General features: G+C 51.7%; 1 protein-coding gene across 1 annotated transcript in view; it reads right to left on the reverse strand.

The window, feature by feature from the left end:
- Nucleotides 1-15,534: 15,534 nt before the first annotated feature.
- Nucleotides 15,535-17,956, reverse strand: part of PHF21B (PHD finger protein 21B) — a 46,032-nt gene continuing 43,610 nt past the window's right edge. Inside the window, exons 7-9 of the mRNA XM_023734519.1 lie at nucleotides 17,058-17,133; nucleotides 16,701-16,804; nucleotides 15,535-15,753 (exon numbers count right to left, since the gene is read on the reverse strand). Of these exons, the coding sequence (XP_023590287.1) occupies nucleotides 15,535-15,753; nucleotides 16,701-16,804; nucleotides 17,058-17,133 (399 nt within the window). The remainder of the gene's footprint in view (nucleotides 15,754-16,700; nucleotides 16,805-17,057; nucleotides 17,134-17,956) is intronic.

Genomic DNA, 17,956 nt, shown 5'->3' on the forward strand with positions numbered 1-17,956 from the left:
AGAATACTAGAAAAAATGTTTACCTGTGTTTTATTGACTATGTAAAGGCATTGGACTGTGTGGATCATAACAAATTATGGATAACATTGTGAAGAATGGGAATTCCAGAACATTCAGTTGTGCTCATGAGGAACCTGTACTTAGACCAAGAGGCAGTTGTTTGAACAGAACAAGGGGATACTGTGTGGTTTAAAGTCAAGAAAGGTGTGCATCGCTTTTCACCATATTTATTCAATCTGTAAACTGAGCAAATAATCCAAGAAGCTGGACAATATGAAGAAGAATGGGGCATCAGGACATGCAGATGACACAACCTTCCTTGCTGAAAGTGAAGAGGACTTGAAGCACATACTGTTGAAGATTAAAGACTACAGCCTTCAGTATGGATTACACCTCAACATAAAGAAAACAAAAATCCTCACAACTGGACCAATAAGCAATATCACGATAAAAGGAGAAAAGATTGAAGTTGTCAAGGATTTCATTTTACTTGGATCCATAATCAACACCCATGGAAGCAGCAGTCAAGAAATCAAACAACATACTGCATTGGGCAGACCTGCTGCAAAAGATCTCTTTAAAGTATTCAAAAGCAAAGATGTCTCTTTGAGAACTAAGGTGTGCCTGACCCAAGCCATGAAATTTTCAGTCACCTAATATGCATGTGAAAGCTGGACAATGAATAAGGATGACCTAAGAAGAATTGACAACTTTGAATTGTGGTGTTGGTGAAGAATATTGAATATACCATGGACTGCCAGAGGAGTGAACAAATCTGTCTTGGAAGAAGTACAGCCAGAATGCTCCTTAGAAGCAAGGATGGCAAGACTTTGTCTCACGTACTTTGGACATGTTATCAGGAGGGACCAGTCCCTAGAGAAGGACGTCATGCTTGGTAAAGTAGAGGGTCAGCGAAAGAGAGGAAGACCCTCAACGAGATAGATTGACAGAGTGGCTGCCACAGTGGACACAAACATAGCAACAACTGTGAGAATGGCACAGGACCGGGCAGTGTTTCGTTCTGTTGTACATACGGTCGCTGTCATGGATTGAATTGTGTCCCCCAAAAATATCTGTCAACTTGGCTAGGTCATGATTCCCAGTATTGTATGATTGTCTACCACTTTGTAATCTGATGTGATTTCCCTATGTGTTGTAAATGCTATCACTATGATGTAATGATGTGGATTAGTGGCAGTTATATTGATGAGATCTACAAGATTAGGTAGTGTCTTAAGCCAATCTCTTTTGAGATATAAAAAAGAGAACCGAGCAGAGAGACGGGGGCCTCATAACACCAAGAAAGTAGTGCTGGGAGCAGAGCGCGTCCTTTGGACCTGAGGTTCCTGCGCTGAGATGCTCCCAGACCAAGGGAAGACTGAAGCATCACAAGGACCTTCCTCCAGAGCCGACAGAGAGAGAAAGCCTTCCCCTGGAGATGATGCTTTGAATTTGGACTTGCAGCCTAGTAGACTGTGAGAGAATAAATTTCTCTCTGTTAAAAGCCATCCACTTGTGGTATTTCTGTTAAAGCAGCACTAGATGACTAAGAAAGTTGCTCTGAGTCAGAACTCAAGTAGATGGCACCTAATAACAACAGAGACTGGGAAAATATTCCATCCGGTTTTCCCAGCAGTTTCTGAAGTTTGGGGAAAATCAAATGGAAATGGTGAGCCTACCTTTGAAAGATCTCCAGGGTTTGGTCCAGATGACCTCCATGATTGTAAGCTCTTTGAGGGCAAGAACTGCACCTATTCCATGAGCGCAGTGACATAGGCAGAGGCGGTAGGTTTTCAGACGGCTTCGCCGTCCCCCCAACACCACTCACCCCATCCCAGTCCTTACTGAGCTGGATGGTACAGCCGACGTGCTCCGTGGGCTGCTGGCTGGTCAGGGCAGGGCTGTGGTGGATCTGCCCAGTCACCTGGAGGACCGGCAGGCCTGCTGGCCTGGGCGCACGTCTCCCTGCTTCCTTCTCGCCCCCTTTCCCCTCTCGCTCCTTCCTCACTGCACACTTACCCAATTTCTCTCTGCAGCTCCCCTCCTTCCTGTTCTTGTTTTTCTCCCCACCCCTCACCCTTCTTCTTTTCATTGTTGTTGATTTGTGACTTAGGAGACCTCCCTGGTGGCACAATAGGTAAGCACTGGCTGCTAACCGAAAGGTTGGTGGTTTGAACCCACTCGGCAGCTCCGCGAGAGAAAGACCTGGTAATCTGCTCCTGTAAAAATTACAGCCTAGGAAACTCTATGGGGCGTTCTACTCTGTCATGTGCGGTTGCTGTGAGTCAGAATCGAATCGACAGCACCCGATAACAACAGTTTTTAAGGAAGCAGATCGCCAGGTCTGTTTCTTCCTTGGCGTTTGAACGGCCAACCTTTTGGCTACCAGCCGAGTGCCAACCATTTTCGGCACCAGGGTCCTTTTCACCTGTCTCCTTTCTCCGTCTTTTGTCGGTTTCCTTGACCACAGCCTAGAGCAGGGCGCCCAGCATCTGCGCCCCCTCCCCCAGGAAGGCATCCTGCCCTCACACGGTGCCAAACAGCCGAACAACTCTAACACGGCCTCCGCGTTCTGTTGCCAGGGAGGAAGAACAAGAAAACGAAAACCTGAAATAAAAAGAACGGCTCCCTTAAGGGCGCGCCACTGTGAGCTGCCGAATTAACGACGGTGTTAAATCAAATCTCATGCATTATGCAGCGGGGTTTACAGCCAGACGCACGTTTGAGAAATATATGTTTCAAATTTCCTGACTCGGAGACATGGCCCCCAGATGTCCCCCTGCAGCTTCTTTGATAACAGCGCCCCGTCACAAACGCGCGCTGCAGAATCCGAGCTTTGGCCCGGCGTGGCCATGTCACCCTTCTCGTATCAAAGCTCCGCTTCCTGATCGTTTCCCCAGCAGGAGACAGCGATTACAGCGATGATGTGTTGGAAGCACACACCGCGCGTTTCAGCTTAAAACAATGCCAGGCAATGCTGAAATGAAGGCTCCGGGGGGAGGCGGGGGATCTCTGTTGATGGGATGTGCAGAATAAATTGCCCAAACATCGACTTTTGCAGAAACGACAGAGATTTTAAGTGACTCCGGAGATTAGGCAGGCTGCCGAGAACTTGGAGCCGACATCCTTGGTGAATTATTGAAGCCCGTCCAGAAACATATGTAGCAAACCAAGTGGCCAGTCTACCCTTGAGAGAGCCAGCCTGCTGTTGTTGGAGGTGCCAATACCGGCACCCCACTTCTGGTACCCATTAAGGTTCACAGCTGTGAACTCTGAAGTCATCTAACCCAGCAGGCGTGGGGGATATGGAACTCAAAGTTGCAAGGCCTGGCTTCAGTTCCTGTCCCACACTTGGAGTGTGTCACCTGGATAAGCTCTCGCTTTTTCTCATTTGTATAATGGGGAAGGTAGTACCCACTGTCCACCACCCATCTGTCCGTTTGTCATACTGCGGCAGCTGGCGTGTTGCTGTGATGTTGGAAGCTTTGCCACCAGTATTTCAAATACCAGCAGTCACCCATGGACAGGCTTCAGCAGAGCTTCCAGACTAAGACTAGGAAGAAAGGCCGGGTGATCTACTTCCAAAAATTAGCCAATGAAAACCTACGGGTCACAACAGAATATTTTCTGATATAGTGCTGGGACATGAGCCCTTTAGGTTGGAAGGCACTCAAAATATACAACCATGTGGCCACAACAATGGCCTCGAGCATGCCAACGATTTAATATGGCACAGGACTGGCCAATGTTTCGTTTGGTTGTAGATGGAGTTGTCACGAGTCAGAGCTGACTCTGTAGCAACTAACGACAACAACATTGTTGCAAGGAAATGAGTTTTTCTTTTTACATGGCCTTCTGGCCCTGGTCTTGTAACTCCCACAGCATGACTGGGTGGGACTATGTAAATAAGGTGTGTAAAACTCTTGCCAGGATTGGACAGGGACTATACAAATAAGATGTCCATGGCATACAAGAGGACTGGTCAGTTTTGCCATCCTGCTAGGCTTATAAGGGGTTATCCCACAGAGGCTGAGGGGGGAACCTCACTACCATCAAGAAAAGTCAGGAGCAGAGCGGGTCCTTCAGGCCTGGGGCCCCTGTGCTGAGACCCTCCTAGAGGAGACAGACAGAGCTATAACACTGGAAATGGAGCAAGACGACATGAGTGGAGAGAACCAGGAGACTGGCTCCAGATGGCTGTGGTGGGCTTCATGGCCCACAGAGTGAGAGAGCTGAGCGCCTTTAGGCAGGAGTCTTCCTGGCGGAGTGGGTGCCTCTGGGCACTTAGCAGCGGAGCTAAAGAGCTGTAAACACTTGCCCACGCAGGGCAGAGGCCAGGCCCGAGCAGGACAGGCCGAGAGGGAGGGCTGGCGGCTGGCACAGCTGAGATTGAGGCCTGCCTGCTTTTGGGGATAGCAGAGAAGGAGCTGAGAGGCTGGACACTGCCCTGATTGATGAGCTGTATCCTGGCTCCAGAGCTGTTCCTGTTATTTCCAAGTTGATCCTGACCCTGAATTGTAACCTGTTACTTCCCTAATAAGCCCCATAATCGGGAGGTCTGTGAGGTCTGTGTGGCCATTGCAATGAATTATGAAACCAGGCAGAGAAGTAAAGAGTGCTGTGGGAGGGACAGCTGGTGTCAGAATTGATAAAAAGTGTCGGAGAGTGGAGGTATGTCTAACCTAGACCTCATAGGACTCAGCTTTGGGCTGATGGTAATTCTCCTCATTTCCACTCATGACTTTGTACAGGTTCTGATGTTACTACTACCATTTTACAATTATCCACTTTGCAGTTCTGTGTGTACTTTAGCTCAGACCCTGGGTAGAGCAAATGGTTTACGATCGACTACAGTAGTCCCCCCTTATCTGCAGGGGATACATTCCAAGACCCACATGGATGCCTGAAACCGTGGATAGCACTGAACCCTATACATACTATGCTTTGTCCTGTACATACATAGGAGCCCTTTCGGCGCAGTGGTTAAGAGCTTGGCTGCTAACCGAAAGGTCGGCAGTTCGAATCCACCAGCTACTCCTTGGAAACCCTATGGGGCAGTTCTACTCTGTCCTATAGGGTCGCTGTGAGTCACAATCGACTTGACAGCAATGGATTATACATACATACCTATGATAACGTTTATAAATTAGGCACAGTAAGAGATTAACAACAGAAATGATAAAATAGCACGATTATAACAATATACTGTAATAAAAGTTATGTGAATGATGGAGTGGGACGGCATGAGATTTCATCATGTTACACGGACTCACTTAACATTTCTGACCCTCAGTTGACTGCAGGTAACTGAAGCCTCGGAAAGCAGAATGCAGATAAGGGTGGGGGACTACTGTACTAACCTAAAGGTGGGCAGCTCAGTCCCTCCCAGTGATGCTGCAGAAGAAAGGCCTGGTGATCAGCTTCCATGCACATTACAGCCACGAAAACCCCGTGCAGCAGTTCTACCCTGTACCACATGGGGTTGCCATGGGTCAAAATTGACTTGACAGCAGTGGGTTTGGGTGTGCGTCTAATCACCTGCTCTGTGCCAGGCAGCGCTGCAGTCTCACGCTTACAGAGATGAGTGAGGGGCACTTCCCATCCTCAAGGGTCTTACTAAGTGATGGGGAGAAAACAATGCAGAAGTCCGTGTTTTTAAGCTAACGCAGTATAGGCGGGACTCAGGCAGCCGCAGGGTAGGAGAGAGAAGGGAGAGGAGGGTCAGAGATGGAGCCCAGGTTTCCAGCCTGACATGTGTGGACAGCTGGGGTGACGGCTTTCGCCGAGGGGGACATATGAGGAAGAGCCGCTTGTCCTGTTGGTTTGGTAACAAATATAGCTTTGCTTTTTTTTTTAATGAGAAGAATAATGCCTCAGGAGGAAGATCCCATTACAGAAACTACAAAAGAGAAAGTAACAGTCACTGTGGATAACCATTGTTAATATGTTGAGGATTTTGCCCTCACACATACTGCTGGTAAGCATGAAATTTGGTACGAGTGCTTTGGAGAGCAGTTTAGCAAGCTGGTAAAGTTAAAGCTGGTTCAGCGTCTAGGTCAGTAACCAAGAGGGTGGTTACAAGAGTGTTCACGGCAGCATTGTTGTCGGAGCAAATAATTGGATGCAGCCTAAATGCCCATGATGGAAGAAGTGACAAATAAACTGGGGGTACATCAGATGACTGATAAATGTGATCCATGGGGTTTCTATCAGCTGATTTTCAAACACAGATCCCCAGGCCTTTCTTTCTAGTCCAGCTTAGTCTAGAAACTCCCCTGCAACCTATTTAGCATCATAGCAACATCTAAGTCTCCGTTGACAGACGGGTGGTGGCTGCATATGAGGTGCATTGGCCAGAAATTGAACCCAAGTCTCCCGCATGGAAGGCAAGAATCCTAGCACTATATCGCCACCGGCTTGGTAAATTTATAAATCTGAAAAAACCAAACCCATCGTCATCAAGTCAACTCTGACTCATAGCGACCCTACAGGACAGAGTAGAACTGCCCCATTGGGTTTCCAGGGCTGTAATCTTTATGAAAGCCGACTGCCACATCTTTCTGCAGTGGAGCAGTTGGTGGGTTTGAACTGTCGACCTTTCAGTTAGCAAACAAGCACTTAACCACTACACCTCCAGCGAAGTGGTTAATGAGATAAAGTTATAGCCACCGTAAAAGAGGAATGCTGGAATAGTAGTGCATAGTTAGATACAAAGCTGGTTAATGCCCTACAGGACAATAAAACTGTTAGGTTATCTTTTCTGCTGGAGGAAATCATTTGCATCGCTACCAGGCAAAATACATTTCCAACTTACCCATCTTCTGTAATTTAATATCTAACTTTACAGAATCTGGGCGCTAATGAATAGTAAACAGTAATTTAAACAGAAGTTACATTTCCCTAGGGCACATACGGGGTCCCTGGGCGATACAAACGGTTAAGTGCTTGACAACTAGCCAAAAGGTTGATGGTTCGAATTCACCCAGAGGTGCCTCAGAAGAAAGGCCTGCCGATCTACTTCTTGAAAAGTCACAGCCTTGAAAACTCTACGGAGCGCAGTGCTATCCTGACACACACAGGGTTGCCATGAGTTAGAATCGACTCAGCAGCAACTAACAACAGAGCTCATATGACACTTAGGCGGGGTTGTTAGACAACACCCCAGCTCAGTGGTTCTCGAAGGGAGTTTCCCCGGCCTGTAGCTTCAACATAACCCAGAAACTTGGTGGAAATGCCACTTCTCAGTCCCCACCCCAGACCTACCCAATCAGAAAGTCTAGGGTGCGACACAGTGATTTGGGTCTTAACAAGCCCTCCAGGTGACGCTGATGCACGCTGAAGTTTGGGGACTGCTGCCGTGGTTAAGCACTTGGCTGCTAACCGCAAGGTTGGTGGTTCGAACCCACCAGCTTCTCCACGGGAGAAAGATGTGGCAGTCTGCTTCCATAAAGCTTACAGCCTTGGAAACCCTACAGGGCAGTTCTACTCTGTCCCACTCAATGGCAATGACATTAGAAAACAAAACAAGAAGCCAAACCTGTTCCTGTGGAGTCGATTCTAACTCATAGCGACCCCACAGGACAGAGGAGAACTGCCACATAGGGTTTCCAAGGAGTGGCTGGTGGATTCAAACTGCCAGCCTTTTGGTTAGCAGCCAAACACTTAACCACTACCCTACCAGGGGCATGTCTTATTTCTAAGCTTCAGACGATTTTTCTTCATCAGGAAAAAGGCTGGTCTAACTGTGCTTTTGCGTCATTTGGCCAGATTCATTTACTTCCGTGTAGGAAGAGTGTTAATTAACACCTACCAGCCTTCTTGTGGGATGTTTGCAATTGAGAGCAACTGTTGAGCTGCTGCTAAGTCCAGAAAATTAGCGTCTTCTGGAGACTTCGTAAGGAATCTAGGATTGCGTTTTTAAACCCAGCAACTGTGGTGAATGCCGGGCACGAGCTGACTTTGGAAATGGAAAACCATCTCTCTGCCTGTCTGTCATTTGCACGCATGCTTCTGTAGTGTGCTGGTTAGTATGTAACCATTTACTCTCTGAGAAAATAAAGTCCTGATTTGTAGCGCTTGCCAATTCCTGTGGTGTAAATGCTTTCATCATGGCCAATTTCAAGCTACCAATATGCTGTTACTGAACGAGGAGATGCCCACCATTGGTTCTCTTGAGCTGGTCTGAGCCAGCTCCAGCACACCCCTGCCCCACCTCCAGGGAGGCCCTTTCCTGGCTGGGCCTTTCTTCCATTCCTGGATAGTGCCCCCACCTAGCCAGCACCCCACATATGGGTGCCATAGAAACCCATTGCTGTCAATTCCGACTCATAGCAACCTTATAGGACAGAGTAGAACTGCCCCATAGGGTTTCCTAGGCTGTAATCTTTACTGAAAGGAGCCCTGGTAGCCCAGTGGTTAAACGCTCGGCTGCCTACTGAAGGGTTGGTGGTTCAAACCCACCAGTTGCTCCATGGAAGAAAGATGTGGCAGTCTGCTTCTGTAAAGATTTACAGCCTTAGAAACCCTATGGGGCAGTTCTACTCTGTCCTATGGGGTTGCTATGAGTCAAAATTGACTCAGTGGCAATGGGTTTGGATTTTTTTGAATCTTTACAGGAAGAGAGTGCCACATCTTTCTCCCATGGAACTGTTGTGCATAACTGTTGCACCACCCGGGCTCCTTGTGGAGCCCATTGGAAGCTGATTTAACCCCAGGTGAGGGAGGAAGTTGGGGATAGGGGCATATCAGCTCATACCCTTCTGGTGCCCACCTTCTTCAGCAGAGTGTTCTCAGTCCTCCGGGACTGCTGGAATGATTGTGGTTGTTGCAGGTACTGTCAAGTTTCAACTCTTAGCCACCTCCAGCCACCAACCTCCCTTCAGTAAGCAGCCAAGTGCTTAGCCACTGGGCCACCAGGGCTCCTGGAATGATTAGATCTCAGTTAAAACCAAAACAACCATAGTATTGTCATGGAGTCGATCCTGGCTCAGAGCAGCCTTACGTGGTACAGAGTAGAACTGCTCCATGGGGTTTTCTTGGCTGTACTCTTACGAAAAGCAGCCCCGGTGGTGCAATGGTTAAGCGCTCAGCTGCTAACCAAAAGGTTGGCGGTTAGAACCCACCCATTGGCTCCTCGAGAGAAAGACCTGGCAATCTGATTCTGTAAAGATTACAGCCAAGAAAACCCTATGGGGCAGTTCTGCTCTGTCACATAGGGTCACTCTGAGTTGGAATCGACTTGATGGCACCCAACAACAATCTTTACTAACCTTCTGGTTAGTAGTTCAGCAAAAACCATCTGTGCCACTCAGGGACCTAGATCCCAGGAACCTGACTTGTAAATGGGACCTGTTAGGAGCTGAACTGCTCTGCGGGTGGCTGGGGACCACCTCCTTTCTATTTGGAAACCAGGAATCCTTGGGGGTGGGTGCTGGAGCCTTGCCCCGTGGAGGGTGACCAGTAGAAGTCAGAGCAGCTGCGGCCAGCTCCAATGCCCTGTGGCTGAGGCAGCACCTTCCCAGGAGTCCCATCTGAGGGAGGGACAGACCCCACTGGACAAGCGGGTGGGTGGGGTCTGGAGAGGCAGCTGCTGACTATTTGGCCCAGCAGCGGGTCTTGCACCCCTGAGTCACAGCTACCTGCTTGATAGACCTGGGGAGCCCATGAGGGACCCCAGGATGCACTCAGAAAGGTGCTGGTGTCTTAGTCATCTAGTGCTGCTATAACAGAAATACCACAAGTGGATGGCTTTAACAAACAGATTTATTCTCTCACAGTCTAGGAGGCTAGAAGCCCATACTGAGGGCAGCAACTCCAGGGAAAGCCTTTCTCTCTCTCTCGTGGCTCTAGGGGAAGGTCCTCATCATCAATCTTACCCTGGGTCTAGGAGTTTCTCAGTGCAGGGACTCTGGGTCCAAAGGACACGCTCCACTCCTAGTTCTTCTTTCTTGGTGACAGGAAGTCCCCCGTCTCTCAGCTCACTTCTCTCTTTTGTATCTCAAAAGAGACTGACTCAAGATACAACCTAATCTTGTAGCTTGAGTCCTGCCTCATTAACATAACCGCCTCTAATCCTGCCTCATTAACATCATAGAGGTAGGATTTCTAACATATGGGAAAAATCACATCAGATCACAAAATGGTGGACAATCACACAATACAGGGAATCACAGCCTAGCCAAGTTGACACACATTCATAACAGCTGGTAAGGGAGGGAAGGGGATAGGTGGTCGATATAAAACACCCAGAAATGGCAGGCATCCAGTCTCAGGGAGCCTCTGGGGATTCTGAGTGAAAGGCAATGAAAGAGCTGAGGTCCAAAAAGCGATGGAGCTGTCGAAATCATACAGCTGCTAAGATGGGGGCTCAGACTCCACCCAGTCCTTGTCTCCAATCCCCCACAAACCCACTAAACCTTCTTCCCTCACATGGGGAGAGGTAGGGATCAAGGGACAGCTGGTCTACCCTCCAACCATTGCCTGTGGCCGGAATCCCTCCAAAGCACCCCTCTCTGCCTGTGCTGCTCCACCTGGTAAGAGAACTCTGCCCTCCCAAAGGGATCCACCAGCCAGCTCTGCCCATGGGACAAACCCACTGCCAGCGAGTCCATTCCGACTCATAGCGACCCTGTAGGACAGAGTAGAACTGCCCCATATGGTTTCCAAGGAGCACCTGGTAGATTCGAACTGCTGACCTTTTGATTAGCAGCCAAGCTCTTAACCACTGCGCCAGCAGAGTCTCTGCCCATTGGAAAGTGGGTCCCAGATTGTGCCGAAATCGGCTCCTGCAGCTCACGTGAGTCCTACCAGCAGCACTCTGAGAACTCTGTGCTGGGACAGCCTTCCGGTTGGGACGGTGTGAACAAACCCTACCAAATCCCTGCCCTCAGGGAGCGTTCAGTCTAGACAGGCAGAAACACACAAAGGGGAGTCATGCAGGTGGTGGGAAGGCCAGGGAGCAGACAGAGCGGGGAAGAGGTGGGGGCATTGAAGCCTCAGCCCAGGGACTGGGAAAGCTGCACAGAGTGGGGCTGTGGTCTAGTCCCCAGCAAGTGGGGGAGCCAGTCAGGGAGACACGGGAAGAGCATTCCAGGCAGCCAGCACAGCACACGCAAAGGCCCTGCGGTGGGTTCAAGGGAGTGCAAGGAGGTCAGGGTAGCCAGAGCAGAGATGGACGTGGAGAGGAGCGGAAGAAACAGGTAGTGGCTTGCAGCCTGAGTGGGACAGGGTGTGACAACAGAGGCGTGACACGACCTGACTTGTTTTCACACCACCACGGTAGCTGCTGGGAGTCCCAGGGCGGTGCAAATGGTTAAGCAATTGAGTACTATCAGAAAGGATGGTCAGTTTGAACGCACCCAGAGGTGCCTCAGAAGAAAGGCCTGGCAATCTGCTTCCAGAAGGTCACAGCCTTGAAAACTCTCTGGAGCCATTCTCCTCTGCATCCACTGGGTGGCCGTGAGTCGGAATCGACTCAATGACAACAGTAACTGCTGGGTTGAGAAGCCGGCAGTGGGCAGGGCGGAGACAAGCTGGAGGTGGCTGCAATGATCCAGGTGAGAGGACCAAGGTGGTGGTGGCGTGGGGGTGAGACAGGTCACACCCTGCTTCTGTTGTGACGGCAGGGCTGCAGGATCTGCAACGACCAGGTGTGGAGGGGGTGGAGTGGAGGCAGGGCAGTTCCCAGGGGCTCCAGGGAAGGCTGAGTGTTACCTGAGGTGGGGAGGCTGCAGGAGTGCCGGCCTGGAGGGCACAACCCTGAGTTTGAGACGTTGGCCAGGTGTCCACGTGGGGCTGGATGTTACCATCTGGAGTTCACTGGAGAGGCCCAGGTCGGGGACAAAAATTGGGGAGCAGCATCAAGGAGATAGAAAGCTGGGGGCTGGGTGAGCTCAGCCAAGGGCTATTGTGGGGCAGGAGAGGTTGGAGTACCCGCCGAGGCCTCTGCACCTAGAGCTTCTGCACAGACAAAACCTGGCGATGCGGGAGGGGCAGGGCAGGCGGGACATCCATCACATGGGGGCCCTGTGGCTCCTTGAATGGATGGCGACCGAAGCATCACGGGGCCCTGAGAATCCATGCACTGGCTGGAAATGCCCACGTGGAGGCCATTGGTGACCCAGGGGTGGGCAGCTCCAATGGTGGAGAGGTCAGGGGTGATCCAACAGGGACAGTGTCACTGTAGGCGCTGAGTAGGGACGAAAGTTTTGAGCTCAGCAGCCAAGAGGGCTGGAGGCTGTCACAGTCATCTCTGAGGGGCTCCGGAGTCTGCTCGTGGCTGCTGGGAGGGAGGCTGTGGCCGTTTTCAAGGGGGGGGTGTGAAGAGGTTTTACAGGGAGGGGAAGAATGTGCAGTCTGGGGCCAGGCAGACTTGAAATCTGCCCCCCACCCCACAACTCTGTGACCCTGGGTTCATTGTACGTGTCACTGGGCTAGGCTGTGGTGCCTGGGTATTTGGTCAAACGCCAGTCTGGATGTTGCTGAGAAGGTATTTTGTAGATGTGATGAACGTTTACTATCGGTTGACTATCAGAAAAGGGGCTTACCTTCGAGAACGTGGGTGGGCCTTATTCAATCAGTTGAAAGCCCCAAGAGCAAAAACTGAGATTTCCTAGAGAAGGAATTCTGCCTCATCGACATCCTGCAAGCGTTTCCACCTTTCCACCTGCCGTATGGATTTCAAACTCAAGACTGTACCATCAGCTCCAGCTCACCACCTACAGATTTTGGTCTTGTCAGTCCCCAGTCACATGGTCCAATTCCTTAGAAGAAATCTGTGTGTGTGTTTGTGTGTGTGTGTGTACTCTACTGGCTCAGTTTCTCTGGAGACAGTAACATTGCAGGCAACAAGACAGCCGGCCCACCCCTTTCCACCTCTCTGGGCACTGGGCACAGCCACTGTGACATCTGGTCCCACCCTCTGGCACGGCTGATTGGCCTGGAGACAGGCACCTGAGCCAACTGGGCCAATCGGAGCCCCTCTGGGCAAGGTTTGGAATCAGGACGCAGTGTCTGGCCTCCCGGTTTGGCTGCTCCTTGGCAAAGCCAAGGTGTGAACCCCAGGGGTCATGGGACTTTGTCTGCAGTGACGCAGACATGCGGTGGGAGAAATGGGCGAGGGGGGTGGGCGGCACACTGTCTTTGGGCTCTACCCAGCGGCTGTCCTGATGGGTTTCTCTTTCTTGCTACCATGGATCCTGGCCCAACAGACGAAGGGGGCCCAGGGAGGCTGTGTGGGATCCTTGCACGGATTCTCTCCTCTCTCCTTCCCTCCCTCCCTGATGGGGGCAAGACCCTGGTTTTTGGCCTCTTGTTTGATGCCCAGGTCCCCGGGTGGCACAAATGGTTTGCTCTCAGCTATTAACCTAAAGGTTGGCAGTTCGAACCCATCCAGAGGTGCCATAGAAGAAAGGCCTGGCAATCTGCTGTAAAGATGATAGCTGAGAAAACCCTATGCAGCAGTTCTACTCTGTAACACATGGGGTCGCCATGAGCCGGAATCGACTTGACAGCAATGGGTTTGTTTTGGTTGGTCCAGTGCCCACCCCCTGCCCCACGTGCTCCCAGGGAGCACTCCCCCGTAGGCAAGGAAATAAGAACCACAGGGCTTTGAAATCATCGATCGCGTTTAATGCGTCGTACAGAAGGAAAACTACATTGGCATACTTAAGACAAACACTTTTCCTCTATTCTCACTATCCACTGGACGGTCCTCTCGGTCAAAAAAACTAACAAGTCTCCAGACACGTCGGCAGCTACCCCTCCCGGATCCAACCTTTCGCAGCCTCCCATGACATTAAAAAAAAAAATTATTTTTTACTTCAATTCATCCGGGAAGAGGACAAAAGAACACATAAGGGACCTGAACTCGCTGGCGTGGCAAGTCACGTGGAGAGACGTAATCGGCACGGAGCAGCCAACGCAGAAGACGTGTGTCTCACACCGCCCGCTTTGTTCGTCAATAAAAGAATATAAAAATCTTGTTCAACCCAGTGTTGAGTGTATTAAAATAGATCTGTATCGTACAGCACAGTTTCTCCCGGAATCGTGAAATGTCAGGTGGGGCCGGGCCGCCTGGCCAGCCCCCTTGCTCTGCACCTGTGTCTGAGTGCATGTGACCGAGGCCACGGATGCACGCGTACACGTGTGTTCAATGCAATTCGGCACCGTGTGATATGCTCATGGGCGGGAGCCCTGGGGCTCCTGGATGCTCGTCCTGTTGTGCTAAGTTCCTTGGAACCAGAGAAGCTGCGGGGCGGTCCTGCCCGGCACAGCCCGTCCTGGGACACAGGAGCCCTTGGAAGTCGGCGTGCAGCCCCTTAGGCTCCCAGCTGACTCGGGAGCCAGCAAGAAGTGGGGGCTCAAGAGCCCCCAAAGGCCAAACCTTCCTGGGGCCACTGCCCTTTCTTCCTCCCCCCACCCTCTACCCCACTTCTTAAAAAAAAAAACAACCCAGATCTCTCCAGGTTGACAGCCTTCCCAAGGGAAGCCTCCCCATTCGTACCTTGAAGCAGAGATTTCTATAAGCAGGGGAAAAAAAAAAAAAAAGTCAGCAAGTGTCCCCCCCTTCACGTTAAATATCTTACAATAAAAACGCCATATAAAAATGTAAAGTTATTTTTTGGCATAGTGTCTGTACTGGCAAGAAACGAGGAGTGAAATACTTATCGGCTCCTGGAAAGGAGAACATCAAAGGCTTCCATCATACTTTGCGTGACATGATAACCCCAAACAGAAAACCCACCAGCTGCCTCCCCCACGTGGTTTCGGCTCCATCTGGCCCAAAAACTCCATGAGAAAAATACACCGGGAGCAAAACGAGTCCAAAGGTCGGCCAGAGGACGTGCTCCGGGATCGGGGGCAGGTACGGAAGCCCCTCAGGGACGCGCAGCTCCAGTATTTCAAGTTAAACAGCTTCAATTCTGCACTCTAGTAATACTGACAGAGGGCCCAGGTCATCCTGCGAGGTGCAGGGGGTGGCCCGGCCTGGACCCAGGCACCAGGTGGGCACCTATGAGTGTGGCCCTGGGGGAGGGGGTGTCAGAGTCCTACCTAGAGTTCACTACCCATCTCTCACCCCAACAGCATGAAACCCAACTAGCTCTACTACTTCGTGATGTCTCTGTGTCTTCGGTCTCCCTCTGGCAGGACACCCCAGAGGCACTGGCCCTGTGGTCTTCCGGGCCCTCCCACAACCTCCGCTTCTCTCTGAGGCAGCCGGGGCTGTGGAGAGAGCCTTGGCCTGGGGCAGCCCGGCTGCAGCTGGTAGATGACAGTGTGCCCTGGGCCCGCCTCTCCTCCCCTGGCTTCGGGGAACCCCATGGGAACACAAGGGTGGTGGTCTCTGCTGCCACCACCACCCAGTCCTCGCTCTGGGACCCCGGCCCAGCCCGTGCCCCTTTGTCCTGCTGTCTCTCTCTGTCTGGTTTACTTTGTCTGAACTTCATAGTGGTATGAATTAAGGCCGAAAGAACCCCAGGTGTGTGAGCGGGGTCCCGGGAACTTCCTGTGGGTGTGAAGCCAGGTCCCTGGGGGTCAGTTGTGCTCCTGGGTGTGCTGGAGGGCAGAGTGCATGGCTGCTGCGGAGGGCTTGGTCCAGGGCCCAGCCAGCAGCGGGGCGGGGCTGGTGGTCGTCATGGTGACCTGGAGCATCTGCTCGCCCTGTATCAGTCTCAGCAGGGCCCGGAGGCGCTCCAAGGACGACTGGGTGCCCCTCTGCTGGGCCAGCAGGCTTGTCTTGAGCTCCAGGCATTTCTGTCAGTGGGAGGGGCAGAGAGAATGGTCTCAGAATTCAACTGTGGGCAGCCGTCCCCTCAGCCCAGCCCGGGACATGAGGCCCCTCCTTCCCATTGGCAAGGCCTAAAGAAACCAGGCGGGAGGCCTCACAAAAATCAGGCAGCTGCTAAAAAGGGAACCAATGGCAGCCAGTCCCATGGAAGAAGATTTTTGTAGAACTTGGGGCTGGAAACGTTGTGCTTTTGTGGAAACGTCACGGATCACATGCCACCTAGCAGACCACTCCTCTCTCCTGTGGGCAAGAAGCTCACAGCCAGTTTTGGCTAAACCAGAAGCTGCGGAAGACCTTCACGTCGCTGGGCAGCCCTCCACTCTGCCTCCGGCCTGGGCTGTTTGTCTGTTTCAACCCTTTCTGTGACTATGGTAACACAGGAAAGCAGTAAGGACTGAGGGCCCCGGTTAGAGAGTTGAGTGCACCTGCCAGCTCTGCTGCTCTGAGTTACAGATAATCATAGAGCCTCTTTCAAAGGCTCACTGAGAGGATTAAATGAGACACCGCCTTTAAAGAGCTTTGCTAGGGCCTGGCACAGCTGTTACCATTATTATCGTCATCACAGTTACCACCGTCCCCACCAATATCATCACCACTATCACCATAATCACCACCACCACCATTACCACCACCACCACCACCCCCCTAAGGAGGAGGAATTCTGTCCATTTTACACAAGAGGAAACTGAAGGTCAGAGAAGGTCAGGTCCTTGCCAAGTCACAGAGCGGAGAAGGAGCAGAGCCCGGATGCTGTTTCTTGCTTCAGAGATATTTTTTGAATTGGTCACAGGGTGGCGTTCCCCACCTACTGACTTGCCCAGTGATCCTTAGGGAGTCTGTCTTCTTCCCTGGGCTCCAGCAACCAGACAGGGAGGCTTAGGGTCTACACTCGGCAGTGCCCTGCCCCACGCACCTTCACAGCGGAGGCCAGGCGCCGGTCCCTCTCCTCCAGCTGTTGGTGCTCGCTCTGCAGCCTGCTGCCTCTCTGTAGCAACTTCTGCTTCTCCTCTTCTTTGACTACGAAAGAGAAGGCGCCCCCAGGAAGGGCTGTAAGCAGGGGAGCCCGGCGGAGAGAAGGAGAGGCAGGAGCAGAACCCGAGGCCCCGCTGCCCTGCAAGAGCAGGGGTGTGGCCAGATGCACGGGGACTGGAAGTGCTCTCCCCTGCAGTAACAGCCCCGCAGCCTGGACCAGTCCTTGCAGCCTCTTCTCAGAGCCCTTGCTTAGAGCAGCCTGGACCCGCCAGCCCTTTCCACCCCAAGGCCGCCTTACCTGTCTTGTGGGTGACATAGGAGTGCACAATGGCCAGCATCCCAGTCCAGGGCACACCCTCATCCTTCTTTAAGGCCTGGGGACAGATGGGAAAGAGTGTGGCATCTAGGACCCGCTGGGACCACCATGCCCTGGCTGTGTGATCCTGGGGGTCCTGACCTCTCTGAGCCACAAATGTCACCGGGGGTGGCAGCCACACATGTCTCATGATCTGGCTCACAGAGGCTGCTCAATAGGAACATCAGCACCACGAGGGCAGGATTCTGGGTCTCGCATCCCAAACGGCCTGGCGTGGAGCAAAGGCTTCTTGAATGAATGGATGAAATGAATGATCATTTGTCGTCTCCCCATGTCCAGAGGACCAGAGAGCAGTCCTAGGCAAGCGTTATGGATTGAATTGTGTCCCCCGAAAACATGTGCTGTAAATCCTAACCCCTGTACCTGTGGATGTAATCCCAGAGTTTTCTTTGGTATGGTAACGAGGCCATATCGGCAGAGGGGGTGTCTTAAAACAATCCCTTTTGAGATGTAAAGGGGCAGATCAGGTACAGAAGATGCCACATGGCAATCGCCAAGGAGCACGGAGAAGGGACTCCCAGAAGAATGCCGGAGAAACCAAGACAAGGATCCCCCAACCCCTCAAGTGGACACAGAGCTTTCCCCTGGAGCCGGTGCCCTGAATTCAGACTTCTAGCCTCGTGCACTGTGAGAAGATAAATTTCTGTTCATTAAAGCTCCCCTCACCCCCGCTCCCCCGTGGTATTTCTGTTACAGCAGCACTAGGCAACTAAGACAGCAAGCCGGGGACAAGTGGGGGATCCCGTGGAGCTCCTCCATTGTGCCACGGTGGGGAAAGACCCTTGTTCCCTCTCTGCACCCCTCCAACAGCTGCGGCCCCC

The sequence above is a fragment of the Trichechus manatus genome, unplaced genomic scaffold (assembly GCF_000243295.1).
Source record: "Trichechus manatus latirostris isolate Lorelei unplaced genomic scaffold, TriManLat1.0 scaffold00069, whole genome shotgun sequence".
NCBI classification, from domain to species: domain Eukaryota; kingdom Metazoa; phylum Chordata; class Mammalia; order Sirenia; family Trichechidae; genus Trichechus; species Trichechus manatus.